Source organism: Taudactylus pleione, unplaced genomic scaffold, assembly GCF_031769625.1.
Source record: "Taudactylus pleione unplaced genomic scaffold, aTauple2 ptg000609l, whole genome shotgun sequence".
Lineage (NCBI taxonomy): Eukaryota > Metazoa > Chordata > Amphibia > Anura > Myobatrachidae > Taudactylus > Taudactylus pleione.
Window position 1 is genome coordinate 453,995 of NW_028285011.1, and position 15,104 is coordinate 469,098.

The 15,104-nt window shown below is 42.5% G+C and overlaps 1 protein-coding gene across 5 annotated transcripts in view; it reads left to right on the forward strand.

Moving 5' to 3' along the window:
* HERC2 (HECT and RLD domain containing E3 ubiquitin protein ligase 2) overlaps positions 1-3,905 on the forward strand; it is a 268,507-nt gene extending 264,602 nt beyond the window's left edge. For all 5 annotated transcript variants that reach the window (XM_088454087.1, XM_088454088.1, XM_088454089.1 and 2 more), the window contains exons 91-93: positions 1,046-1,151; positions 1,846-2,058; positions 2,967-3,905. In XM_088454087.1, the coding sequence (XP_088310213.1) occupies positions 1,046-1,151; positions 1,846-2,058; positions 2,967-3,239 (592 nt within the window). In that variant the 3' untranslated portion in view covers positions 3,240-3,905. The remainder of the gene's footprint in view (positions 1-1,045; positions 1,152-1,845; positions 2,059-2,966) is intronic.
* Positions 3,906-15,104: the final 11,199 nt, after the last annotated feature.

Below are 15,104 nucleotides of genomic sequence, written 5' to 3' on the forward strand. Positions count from 1 at the left end.
TTTCTCTTTATATGGACCCAAATGATCCTACTTGTTTTGTTAAAAGCTTTTGTTCATATTATGAGATCTTGAAAAGTGAACACAGAGAATAGCAAACAATAGTGTAATATTGCTTCTCCATGTATTGTAATTGATAGATTAAATGCACTCACAAAGGTAAAATATAAAGGCATATATCCACCACACTCATGGGTCCTCCTGGTACACCCTTGCTTCTAGGATATTCCAGCCATGGTTCTAATCCATTGTACTCCTCAAAACAAATCGCAAGCCAATAGTGCAATATTGCTTTTAAAACTTCATAATTTTAATCAATTAAAATGTACTCACATAAATAAAAAACATGTAAGCATATTTCCACCACTTTTGTGGAATCCTCTAGGTGAAAAACTTGCTTCTAGGATGATTGCTGGAAAGATGGTAAATCCTCCAAGTAAAAAACGGGTGCCGGCTCACTTTTATTGCCTCGACGTCATCATTTTAGATTTAAGAAACAAAAACTTGAGAAACCATACTACTGTACAGATTTAGCTATATATGTAATATGTAGTTTAATTCCGATCAAGATTCAGGCATGTCCATTTAAGATTAAATGGGATGTAGTCAGGATTACAATACCGACAGCGGCATCCCAACAAATTCCGATAGTGTTAGGGTTAGGCTGCGGGAGGGAATGATAAGGATTTGGCTGCAGGGAGGGGGTGGGTTAGGGTTAAGATTAGGCTGCTGGAGGGAATGATAAGGATTTGGCTGCAGGGAGGGGGTGGGTTAGGATTGGGTTTAGAAAATTTACCAAAATCGGTCAAGGTTTTGACAGTCAGGATGCCGCTGTCTATATTCTGACCGTCTGCATTGTAACCATCGCGATCCCATATCCAAACTGATTAAATATATACTACTTATTAGTTGTGTTTTCACAATTTTACAATGTACTTTGTTTTGATTTTACCCATATCCTATTTCTAAAATGTGATATTCACATAAAATGAATGAAATAAATGAAGCGGATCTTGCAACCTTGTGATTTTTTTCTTTCTCTTCTCAGGTTGCATGAGTTTGATGAGCAGGTTGCTGCAGTACGTGAAGGGATGGCCCGAGTTGTTCCTGTGCCCCTTCTCTCTCTCTTTACTGGTTATGAACTTGAAACTATGGTATTAACCATTTTCTCATTCCTTCAATTTTAATGTGTTCTTTAACCACTTAACTAATGATTTATTTCCCACAAAACCGAAATTGTCAGTTTTTTATTATTTAATAAAGAATAAAAATTATTTGTAATAATTATTTTAATCTATTTCAATATTTAATAAAAAAATATATATCTAGGGGGGGGGGGGTTTGCACCCCATCCGCCGCTGTCCGTAGGCCCACATTATAAAAAATCCCCCCCGTTGGCAATAGACCCCACGGTGATCATAAATCCCTAGTAACATTACCCCTTCCTAATAGTAAAAACAAAACAATCCCTGTTTTATAAACCACCCCCCTGCAAAAAGAAAAATTTTTGTTTGCGCCCCCTCGTCCTTCTCTTACCCTGTGACCAGTTTATATTTTTTTATTTTACCCCCCCCCCTCCAGCCTCATGATACATTATTTTATCCCTCCCCCAACAACACTTATACTAGATCCCCATCTACCCCCAATGCTCCGGGCATTGCTGTAATCACCAGCGATTGTGGCCCAATCCCCATGTGACATCATATTGAGGAGGCGTGGCCTGCAGCAGGCCCGCAAATAATGTTCTATATATCAAAATGGCCCTCGGCAGAAAAAAGATTCCCCACCCCTGGTCTATAGTAATAAAAGGGAATTTTATTTAATAAACTAATGTATTGTGTTTTTCAGGTCTGTGGCAGCCCAGATATTCCTCTTCACCTTCTAAAATCTGTAGCCACATATAAAGGGATTGAGCCCACAGCTTCCCTCATTCAGTGGTTTTGGGAAGTGATGGAGTCCTTTTCCAACACCGAACGTTCCTTATTCCTTCGCTTTGTGTGGGGCAGGACCAGACTTCCCAGAACGATAGCGGATTTCAGAGGCAGAGACTTTGTAATTCAGGTAGTTCTGACATTTCAAATCTTCTGGAATCTCCTATTGTACTACTGCTCTTTGTGCCTGACCGCAGATACATGCTTACTACTTTATATCTCTATCTTAAAAAGTGACCTGTTAGACGACTACTGTCTGTATTTTATTGTATATAGGTTAGTACTAATCAATGGTAGGCTATGGGACACAAATGGAGTCAATTATGGAAACCAGCATTAATTAAGCAAATAATATCTCTGCTCAGGCAGGGCAGTGTATAGCAGTGCACAACCCCGAATGCCTATAATTATGGCTGCAAGAGGTGACTTTGACACAGTTGTGGTTGTTGGGGCACATTTATCAGGGGCTTCCGTGGCCAGAGCTGCTCAATTTGTTAATGTTTCACGAGGAAATGCTTCTAAAGTAATGTCCATAGACCGTATGAAAGGGCGAAAGTGGGCTGAAGGATTGTGGTATCTGACTTCAACTTCAAATTAATGCACAAATAGACAAATAGATCAGTTTTACTGTACATTGCAGATGTAGGCAGCCAGTGTAATAAACAAATATGTTGCTGTACCTTGTGCTATGCTGTACCTTGTGCTATGAACAAGGTGATAGCTGAACGTCAAGCATCAGCCAATATATGATCTACAATACAAATGTTTTATTGCTGCTGTCCATATAACATCTATGTATAAAAGGACTTTACTGCTAGAGTATCTGGTGATATGGTTTGTATGTAACTCACCTCCTGCACTCAGTGTAAAAAGAGTGAGGAAATTATACAGGGGAGGGAGGGTAAACCTTGGAGGCAGATAGGCGACCATGTTATTCTAATCTGTGTTAACATAGCAAAAGGGGGCATTACTTGTATATTTTAAATAAATCAGTTCTTGTATATGTTGACATTTTTTTTCTTTCCTTGTATTGTACAGGTTTTAGATAAATACAATCCTCCAGATCATTTCCTTCCAGAATCCTATACCTGTTTCTTTCTACTGAAGCTTCCAAGATATTCTTGCAAGCAGGTTCTTGAAGAGAAATTAAAATATGCTATTCACTTCTGCAAGTCCATAGACACAGATGACTATGCACGTATTGCACTAACTGGGGAGCCAGCAGCAGATGACAGCAGTGATGACTCTGATAATGAAGATGCAGATTCATTTGCTTCAGATTCCACACAGGACTACCTAACAGGACACTAAGGGAACAGAGGCAAAAGAAGTGGGTTCTCCTAATGCACTGGGAATCTTGGCATTACAATGGAACTGGGCAGTCCAAAGTTTAGCCGTAGACATACAAATATATGAAGAAAGACTTAATTGAACTTTTTAAATTGTGTTTGAAAAAAAGTAGGTGCCTATTCCTAATTACACTGCACTTATATTGTGTGTTATAAAATGTGTTGTAAATGTTTATTATGAGAAACAGTGCAGTGTCAAATTATGAGGCAGTATAGCCTATTTCATGTGAGTGCAATAGTTTTTTTTTTTTTTTTTCATTTTCCTCTTTAGTGTTGTGTTCAGATGTAATTCCTTAATGGTTGCAAATAACCGTACCATGGAGAATATGGAAGTATTAATCATTTTCATTTTCCTCTCCTAGCAGCTGCTTATTAAAACATGTTTTCAGGAGCAACTGATCAGTATTCCTTAGTGTTACATGTAAATTAGACGTGAGGGATATCCCAGTGTTTTCCTAACACTAGTTCTGTTTATATATTTAAGCTTCCACATTATGCATTAAATGGACTCCTGCAGCAGTCAGTACATTTAACGGGAAGTGTGTATAGAGCTGACCAGTGCCACTACATATGCAAACCATGCCCCCTCTGAATAAAATGTGTTACAAACATTTGACTCTCTTCTTGGTGGTTGGGATAATGGAATGTGTCCAATTGGTGGAGATTCACAAAGACTGCTAGGGAAATATGGAGTGGAATTATGTTCACCATAAAATAGGATTAAATTACTTTATGTAAAAGTAACAAAATGAATGCAATGGTTAAATCTGTACGTACATCTTAAAGGCTAAATCCACTCTAAACTGGAATTCCACTTTCGTCCTTATCTGGGGAACACTGACGCTGGGATATGAGGGAGTGGTTGAGGAGTAGGCTCTAAAATAGTTAATGGGCTGAAACTCGCCCTCTGTTATATACCCTCCTCTTCCCCTAGCTCCTCAGTTCTTTTTGTAGTGCCTGCAGGAGTGGCACGAAGTTATAGGGCTTAGGTTTTAGTTCATTTCTAGTTTTTCTCTACCTGTCTTTGGTGCCTGAATCCCCTTATGGGCTAGATAGGAGCGGGCGTTATACCAGCATCGGCAACAGGCATCTGCCTTCCCCTGACGCATCTTGCTCCCGGAAGAGGGTCACTCCAATTCCTTTGGTCTACAGCATGCCCCACCATCTCGCTCTTCTGAAATAGTAGGTAAGATTCAGACTCTGGGTTATCTTTACAGATAGACAAGCTTTCTAAGGTCTGTTCATCTTTGGTAGCAGTCCAGGGTTCGTCTGGGATTTGTACTCTTAAACAGCCGCCTCCACAGACATGTGCATTTCCCAGGAGTTAATGATTTGTACAGATCATCTGCAGAAGATGGGGAAGTGGTTGATCAGGACTGGCTAGACCACTCTGGTTGGGAAGACAGCTCTCTGGATATACTGGGAGTACCTGAGCTCATTCATGCTATCCACCGGGCATTAAAGATTGAGGATGAGGAGCCTTATGCTTCAGTCAGTCATTCATTCAGGATTATTTAAGAGAAAGAAGGAGGTTTTGGCCCTTCCGTCATTTACATAATTTTCAGGTGTTTTAGGTGAAGAAAATAACATAAGTGCGCTGTAGAGTAGGTTGCTGTAAATATATTTAATAATAATGTTTTTTATAATTTATATTTCTCCTTCATCCGCCAGGGTACACTGGAGATGTAGACACTAGGGTATAGACGGGTGGGTGAGAGGAGCGTTTAAGTGTGAGTGACTCCTCTCCCTCTATACCCCAGAAGCTCCAGTTTTAGAAATGTGCATGAGAGAGCCGGTCACATAGGGCTGAGCTCCAGCCCACACTTTGTATTTTTATTTTAACTTTATTTATTTTCACAGCTTTCCCACAGCATTGAGAACAGGCTGACAGAGAACTGCATCTGTCAGCCTGCTACATGGAGGCATCAGGAGACCCGCTGCCACTAATAAAGAGTGTGTGTCCGGGACCCAGGTACCCTGGCAGTAGCTCAGGGAGGAACACGCCACAGCTTACTATAGAAGCTGCGTCCGTGCTACCCTATGCCTAGCCGCAGTCCTAATCGCCGGCAGTGGTAAGTATAGATCTCTTGCCCCATCTAGCGGGGGACTGAGAGATCTACTGCCCCTCTGCCCTTCCCCACTTGGCTACCTGTGTAGCTGAGCTGTAATGGCTCAGCACTAGCGTTCTGAAGGGAGTGGAGCTACCGCGCAAAAGTACGCGAGTACCATGGCAGTCTCCCTCTAAGGGAGAATGTACAGAAGTCCCCAGTTTGAAACTGGGCACAAACAGGTGATCCTTGCACTCTCTGACTTACTTACTAAGCTGACTTACTATATGAGCTCCAGTGGCTCAACAGGCTAATAGAGTAGGAATGGACATCGGAAGCCCACCATCATATGATGGCAATGCTTCCACCATTGAATCTTTCGATGTGATGGTAACTAACCATCGCATCAAAAGTATTTAATGATGAAAACTATTCAAATGAATAGTAAAGGGGTGGGGTTAGGGGAGGGGCTTGGACACAAAGGTAAAAAAAACAAAACAGGCAAGGCAGGCAGAGGTGACTGAGGACGAGGAGGAGAATGAGAAATACTGGCACTGCCACGCTGCTGTGGGCACTTAAAGCAGCAAGAAAGTGAAGTGTAAAAACATTATTAAATATACTTATAACACAACGAAAACTAACCTCTTACAGCACCAGCAGAGAAATCACTCTGCTGTGTAAACGTTACTCTGTGTGTCTGTGAGTGGCTGCTGCTGCAGGGCCAGGGCTGCACACTGATTGGCTCTGAGACAGAGAGAGCCAATCAGAGCTAGCAGAGAGGGGAGGGAGGGCCAGGTCTGAGGCAGTGAGAGACCGCCTCCAACGATCCCAGCAGAATGAGCCAGAAAGGTTATCCGAGGCAGAGACACAGCACACAGCAGCCAGGGGAGGCAGAGCTTTTAGTATTTAAAGAAAAGAAGCCACCATCGAAACACCATTGAATGATTACCATTCGATGGCAGCAAACATCGGAACGCTGCCATCAAATGGTAAAAACACTTTAACATCGGAAGAAAAACATTGATGACTTGCAAATAGAGCAAACTATATCATGTAGCAGTCAGCTGTCTCACTTTAATCAGACCGCAACAGAAATACAGCACTGTGGCAGCCCGGTGCCTGGCCACGGCTGTCATGAACAGTGAGAACCAGCGGGGAGCGATCTCCCCTCCCTCTGCTCTAATGGAAAGCAATCGGGAAGCCGACTGCCTAAATACCGGCAGCCGGCTTCCCGACTGTCATATCCCGGCAAGGGTGAAATGCCGGGCGTCTAGATGTAGACGCCCACATTTCCCCGACGCCGGGAGACCGGCGCCCGGCATCCCGATCGCCGCGGCCGGGCGCCGCGAGCGGACAGCCGCGGGGGGGAGGGTTAGGTTTAGGGCTCCCAGGGGGGACTTAGGGTTAGGCACCCCCCCGGGAGGGTTAGGGTTAGGCTAGTGGGAGGGAGGGTTAGGCACCCCCCGGGGGACTTAGGTTTAGGCAGCAGGGAAGGGGGTGGTTAGGGTTAGGCACTTAGAGGGGGGATTAGGGTGAGGCACTTGGGGGGGAAGTTAGGGTTAGGCACCCCTAAGGAGGGTTAGGGGGGTTAGGTTAGTAGACACGGCGGTATTTCATACCCATTCCGCTCTAATACCTAGCGGTGAGCAGTAGGGGTTACTTTGTTTGCCGGTCAAGGCCGGACGGAGTAGCGCCGGAGCTCTGTTCCCGGCGGTGAGGGGGCAGGGTTTAGGTGCAGCGGCTATGTACTGCTCCTGAGAGAGGAGCAGGCGCCTCCTTCTCAGCCTCTCCCATAGTTGGCGCGCACTACAGTGCAGGGAGAGTTCTGCAGTCAAAGAAGCGGCTGCACCCACATCGTTGGCTGTATCCACCGCTGTTGGAGCCAGGTCTCTTCACATATTAAGATTCCTGGCTCTGCCCCCACTATGTATGGAGGAAAGAGATCAGGTGGCTCAATGAACTTGAGCTCATTACCTCCAACTTAGACAGCTTCACTGCAATTCTGTCACAGGTTCCCTTCCTGTGACAGTTTGCTGAATGTAGTATGTTGTGTAGATATGCATACATGCCTATATGGGTTATGTGTGTATTATAAATATATATATATATATATATATATATATATATATATGTGTGTGTGTGTGTGTATGGTCTCCCCTGTACACATAACTGTAGACTATGTGCCTATTTAGTTGAGCAGCTGCAGTATATGTGTGTGTGTGTGTATATATATATATATATATATATATATATATATATATATATATATATACATACACAGTCAGGTCCATAAATATTGGGACATTGACAGAATTTTCATATTTCGGCCTCTATTCACCACCACAATGGCTTTGAAATGAAACAAACAAGATGTGCTTTACCTGCAGACTTTCAGATTTAATTTGAGGGTAATTACATCTAAATCAGGTGAACGGTGTAGGAATTACAATGGTTTCTATATGTGCCTCCCACTTTTTAAGGGGCCAAAAGTAATGGGACAAACTAAACAATCCTAAATCTAACTTTCACTTTTTAATACTTTGTTGCAAATCCTTTGCAGGCAATTACAGCCTGAAGTCTGGAACGCATAGACATCACCAGACGCTGGGTTTCATCCCTGGTGATGCTCTGCCAGGCCTCTACTGCAAATGTCTTCAGTTCCTGCTTGTTCTTGGGGCATTTTCCCTTCAGTTTTGTCTTCATCAAGTGAAATGCATGCTCAATCGGATTCAGGTCAGGGGATTGACTTGGCCATTGCATAACATTCCACTTTTTAGCCTTAAAAAACTCTTTGGTTGCTTTTGCAGTATGCTTCGGGTCATTGTCCATCTGCACTGTGAAGCGCCGTCCAATGAGTTCTGAAGCATTTGACTGAATATGAGCATATAATATTGCCCAAAACATTTCAGAATTAATTCTGCTGCTTTTGTCAGCAGTCACATCATCTATAAATACAAGGGAACCAGTTTCATTGGCAGCCATACATGCCCACGCCATGACACTACCACCACCATGCTTCACTGATGAGGTGGTATGTTTTTGATCATGAGCAGTTCCTTCTCTTCTCTTCCCATCACTCTGGTACAAGTTGATCTTTGTCTCATCTGTCCATAGGATGTTGTTTCAGAACTGTAATGGCTTTTTTAGATGTTGTTTGGCAAACTCTAATCTGGTCTTCCTGTTTTTGTGGCTCACCAATGGTTTGCATCTTGTGGTGAACCCTCTATATTCACTCTTGTGAAGTCTTCTCTTGATTGTTGACTTTGACACATATACACCTACCTCCTGGAGAGTGTTCTTGATTTGGCCAAGTGTTGTGAGGCGGTTTTTCTTCACCAGGGAAATAATTCTTTTGTCATTCACCACAGTTGTTTTCCGTGGTCTTCCGGGTCTTTTGGTGTTGCTGAGCTCTCCGGTGCGTTCTTTCTTTTTAAGAATGTTCCAAACAGTTGATTTGGCCACACCTAATGTTTTTGCTATCTCTCTGATGGGTTTGTTTTGATTTTTCAGCCTAATGATGGCTTGCTTCACTGATAGTGACAGCTCTTTGGATCTCATATTGAGAGTTGACAGCAACTGATTCCAAATGCAAATGTCACACCTAGAATCAACTCCAGACCTTTTACCTGCTTAATTGATAATGAAATAATGAGGGAATAGCCCACACCTGTCCATGAAATAGCTTTTGAGTTGAGAGTCCCATTACTTTTGGCCCCTTAAAAAGTGGGAGGCACATATAGAAACCGTTGTAATTCCTACACCGTTCACCTGATTTGGATGTAATTACCCTCAAATTAAATGTGAAAGTCTGCAGTTAAATCACATCTTGTTTGTTTCATTTTAAAGCCATTGTGGTGGTGAATAGAGGCCAAAATATGAAAATTCTGTCAATGTCCCAATATTTATGGACCTGACTGTATATATCTATAGAACCTCGTTTGGTCTCTCTTATAATATAAGTAAATGCTGAGATAGCTCTGTCTGCATCAGAATAATAATCTGACAATGACTAACTTGCGATTGCTGCAGGAGTCAGTTTGATTAGATAATTAATCAGTATTCACTAATGTCATGGAAGGCAGCACAGATGGTGTAGTAGTTAGCATTGCTGCACCTCAGCGCTGTGATTGTGGGTTCGGTCCTCACTTTGGTTCCCTCTACACATCTAGGAATCCGCCGCCGCTATTATAGAGTGAGGGTCTGGGTCCCAGGCACCCTGACACTAGATCAGGAAGGCAGCCTTATACAGAGGTTGTGTCCATGTCACTTTTGCCTACCGCAGGCTCTGCAGATTGTTAGGTAATCCTTCCCCGTTACCTTTAATGTCTGTGTCACATTTGCCTGTATAAGTTACAGAATAATGTAGCGTGTTTCATTGCATATGATGGGGGGCTCTTGTATCATATATAGTAATTGCTTATCTAGTGCATCCAGAAAGTATTCACAACGCTTCACTTTTTTCCACATTTTATGTTACAGCCTTATTCCAAAATGGAATAAATTTTTGTCCTCAAAATTCTACACACAATACCCCATAATGACAACATGTAAAGTTTTGGTTTTTTTTTTAGATTTTTGCTAATTTAATAAAAAAAAAAAAAAACCGCTATGAAATCACATGTACATAAGTATTCACGGCCTTTGCCATGACGCTCAAAATTGAGCTCAGGTGCATCTTGTTTCCACTGATCATCCTTGAGATGTTCCTACAGCTTAATTGGAGTCCACCTGTGGTAAAATCAGTTGATTGGACATGATTTTGAAAGGCATATACCTGTCTATATAAGGTCGCACACTTGACAGTGCATGTCAGAGTACAAACCAAGCATGAAGTCCAAGGAATTGTCTGTAGACCTCCGAGACAGGATTGTCTCGAGGCACAATACTGGGGAAGAGTACAGAAAAAGATCTTCTGCTTTGAAGGTCCCAATGAGCAAAGTGGCTTCTATCATCCGTAAATGGAAGAAGTTCGGAACCACCAGGACTCTTCCTAGAGTTGGCCGGCCGTCAAAACTGAACGATGGGGGGAGAAGGGCCCTAGTCCAGAAGGACAACCAGCTCCGCAGCAATCCACCAATCAGACCTGTATGATAGAGTGGCCAGATGGAAGCCGCCACCTAGTAAAAAAGCACATGGCAGCCTGCCTGGAGTTTGCCAAAATGCACCTGAAGGACACTCAGACCATGATGAGACAAAGATTGAACTCTTTGTCGTAAATGCCAGGCGTTATGTTTGGAGGAAACCAGGCACTGCTCATCACCAGGCCAATACCATCCTTACAGTGGAGTATGGTAGTGGCAGCATCATGCTGTGGGGATGTTTTTCATCGGCAGGAACTGGGAGACTAGTCAGGATAGAGGGAAAGATGAATGCAGCAATGTACAAAGACATCCTGGATGAAAACCTGCTCCATAGCGCTTTTGACCTCAGACTGGGGCGACTGTTCATCTTTCAGCAGGACAACGACCTTAGGCACACAGCCAAGATATCAAAGGAGTGGCTTCAGGACAACTCTCTGAATGTCCTTGAGTGGCCCAGGCAGAGCCCAGACTTGAATCCAATTGAACATCTCTGGAGAGATCTGAAAATGGCTGTGCACCAACGCTTCCCATCCAACCTGATTGTGCCTGAGAGGTGCTGCAAAGAGGAATGGGCGAAACTGCCCAAAGTTTATTTATTACATTTGCAAAAATCGCAATAAAACTTTTTACACATCATTATGGGGTATTGAGTGTAGATTTTTTAGGACAAAAATGAATTTATTCAATTTTGGAATAAGGCTGTAACATAACAAAATGTGGAAAAAGTGAAGCGTTGTGAATACTTTCCAGATGCACTATATGCCTCTTGGCTGATCAGTTGAATATCTGATATGCCTCCTATCTGTTACACAGGCATTGAGGCCGTTTGTCCGACTCACAGTACACACAGCCAGAAACTCGATCAAGAAGTAGGCATTGCTGAGGTTGTCATTCACAAGCAAGAGCAAACATCTCTGCGTTTAAGTGGCAGCAAATATTGCTGCAGTTAAGGTGTCTGACTACAATTTAATATTAATTGTTTACAGATAACTCAGCTTAACAATATATACGGTTATCTGAGATCAGAAATTATGGGTTCAGGTCTCATCTGGAGTGATGGACATTATTTCAACAGTCTTATCAATAGAGGAAACCTTTTTACAAGACTTCGCTTGACAGATATTTGTGAAATCATAAATGTATCTATTATTTCCCCCTCCTTCAGTTGGGATCCCAATTACCGAAGTTTTTTTCTACAGGTCCTCCAGAATTTTTACTGTATGAAATGTTGGTATAACAAGGCTTATGCTTCTAATGTGTAATATACAGCATTATGTTTTGCTGTAATGATTGGCCCATCTCTTCTAACATACATTAGCACCTTTACATAGCATTTGTGTGGCGGTCATGTGTATGGTGTGTGTATATGTATGTATGCACATATATATATTAGGGATGTGCAGGCTCGGATAGGTTCGAGTTTGCACGCCGAGTTAGGATTTTTCCCTAATATAAATATATATATATATGTGTGTGTGTGTATTTTTATGTACTGTTTCTGTACTTTTGTTTTTCTACTTGTTAGGCGCTGCGGAACCCTTGTGGCACCATATAACTAAAGGATAATATATACAGTCAGGTCCATAAATATTGGGACATTGGCAGAATTTTCAGATTTTGGCCTCTATTCACCACCACAATAGTTTTGAAATGAAACAAACAAGATGTGCTTTAACTGCAGACTTTCAGATTTAATTTGAGGGTAATTACATCCAAATCGGGTGAACGGTGTAGGAATTACAACAGTTTCAATATGTGCCTCCCACTTTTTAAGGGGCCAAAAGTAATGGGACTATCAACTCAAAAGCTATTTCATGGACAGGTGTGGGCTATTACCTCGTTATTTCATTATCAATTAAGCAGGTAAAAGGTCTGCAGTTGATTCTAGGTGTGACATTTGCATTTGGAATCAGTTGCTGTCAACTCTCAATATGAGATCCAAAGAGCTGTCGCTATCAGTGAAGCAAGCCATCATTAGGCTGAAAAATCAAAACAAACCTATCAGAGAGATAGCAAAAACAGTAGGTGTGGCCAAATCAACTGTTTGGAAAATTCTTAAAAAAAGAGAGAACACACCGGAGAGCTCAGCAACACCAAAAGACCCTGAAGACCATGGAAAACAACTGTGGTGGATGACAAAAGAATTATTTCCCTGGTGAAGAAAAACCCCTTCACAACAGTTGGCCAAATCAAGAACACTCTCCAGGAGGTAGATGTATATGTGTCAAAGTCAACAATCAAGAGAAGACTTCACAAGAGTGAATCTAGAAGGTTCACCACAAGATGCAAACCATTGGTGAGCCACAAAAACAGGAAGACCAAATTAGAGTTTGCCAAACAACATCTAAAAAAGCCATTACAGTTCTGGAACAACATCCTATTGACAGATGAAACAAAGATCAACTTGTACCAGAGTGATGGGAAGAGAAGAGAAGGAAAGGAACTGCTCATGATCCAAAACATACCACTTCATCAGTAAAGCATGGTGGTGGTAGTGTCATGGCGTGGGCATGTATGGCTGCCAATGGAACTGGTTCCCTTGTATTTATTGATGATGTGACTGCTGACAAAAGCAGCAGAATGAATTCTGACGTGTTTCGGGCAATATTATATGCTCATATTCAGTCAAATGCTTCAGAACTCATTGGACGGCGCTTCACAGTGCAGATGGACAATGACCCGAAGCATACTGCAAAAGCAACCAAAGAGTTTTTTAAGGCTAAAAAGTGGAATGTTATGCAATGGCCAAGTCAATCCCCTGACCTGAATCCGATTGAGCATGCATTTCACTTGATGAAGACAAAACTGAAGGGAAAATGCCCCAAGAACAAGCAGGAACTGAAGACATTTGCAGTAGAGGCCTGGCAGAGCATCACCAGGGATGAAACCCAGCGTCTGGTGATGTCTATGCATTCCAGACTTCAGGCTGTAATTGTCTGCAAAGGATTTGCAACAAAGTATTAAAAAGTGAAAGTTAGAATTAGGATTGTTTAGTTTGTCCCATTACTTTTGGCCCCTTAAAAAGTGGGAGGCACATATAGAAACCGTTGTAATTCCTACACCGTTCACCTGATTTGGATGTAATTACCCTCAAATTAAATCTGAAAGTCTGCAGTTAAATCACATCTTGTTTGTTTCATTTCAAAGCCATTGTAATGGTGAATAGAGGACAAAATATGAAAATTCTGTCAATGTCCCAAGGAGATGGTTGACGAGCTTGCTCTGTCCACTCCACGCATTAATTAAAGAATATTTTTGCTGTCCCTCCTTTAAGGTGGGTCTCCATTTTCCTGTGTATAATATTTGTTTATATACATCCCAATTCAAGATAGCATGATCTGGTTTCTCCCCTAAACCGGTACCTTAAACTGAGTCTTCTCCTCCCATGTGTATATATGAGGAATTCTAGTTTTGCGCTGTTATCATTCTGTGAGTCACAGACTGTGTTTTCTTGGTGTAACCACAAATGTCTCTACTAACAACTCTGCTAGTTTTTTGTTTTACACAGGGCGAGGTCTTTACTGATGCAACTCCAGTCTAAGAACCATGCTGTAGAATGTAAGGTCTCAAGATTACCTACGGAAACTTGCTGCTCTATATTGCCAATGTTGAACAAGGGTCAGTAAAAGTCTACATAATGACCAGGTGGTCCCTAGTTGCTCGCAGGTAAGGGCTTGCTCTATTTTTCTAGGCAGACGCTCTTGTCTCAGAGCCATTTAAAAGATTGACAAGAGCACTGTGCAGCAGCACGCATAACTCCTTAACAGCTGTACTGGTAGACATCTGTTACTGTAAGGTATCTCCTTCATATCAGTTGGGCTCTACACCCTACGAGCCTTCCTATCTTCAATAACATCGCTCTGACCTAGTGTACGTAAACTACTACATTTATTATGTGTTTTTTTTTGTCTCCTGCTGATTCTCTATCCTTCTAGATCGGATAGACCTTGTCTGCCAATCTTGTATTGCGCAGATATCTACTTGGGGGATTATATCCACTTTGCTTTCTAAGGTACACATGTGTCCATAGTTTTAACTTAACCGTTTTCACTCCTTGCTAGAGGAATACGCCTTGCCTGGCATACTCTAAGTGTTTATCAGTTGTGCAGTACAACCTCTACTAGGGTCGATGGTCGCTTCACAAGTTGAGGCTACCAATCAATGTGCTGGAACTCTGTGCAATCTTCAGCGCTCTTCTGGAAGTTACCTTCCATCTTGAGGGTCAGCCCTTTCAAGCCCAGTTAGACAACGCAGCTGCAGTCGCATACTTCTCCTTCTACTAGGGATTCTCAGCTGTATGGCCATGCGAATGGCGAGTTGCATTCTACGGACAGATGGCCCGATTCAGACCCGCTCGCTAGATGCGTTCGCACGCAGCCGTCAGCTGCCAAAGTAATGCAAATCCCGCGATCGCACAGCAAGACATTAGCACACCCACTATGTCCTGGCGTGCGATCGCGGTGTGTATTAAGACAGCCACTTTCCCTTAGTAATACATGTAATCTCCAGGAAGTGTATGGAACAGTCGGTAACATCGGACCCATGCGCAGCACTTGTGGCTGACCGTACCCTACCGCAAGCACTGATAGTGCTTCAGCGTGAATTTCATCCATGTGACGTGTATAATGACGCTGCGCCTTAATTATGCTCGCCTCTGAAATGACATTAAGATGCACAGTGACTCCTGGTTTTACACCA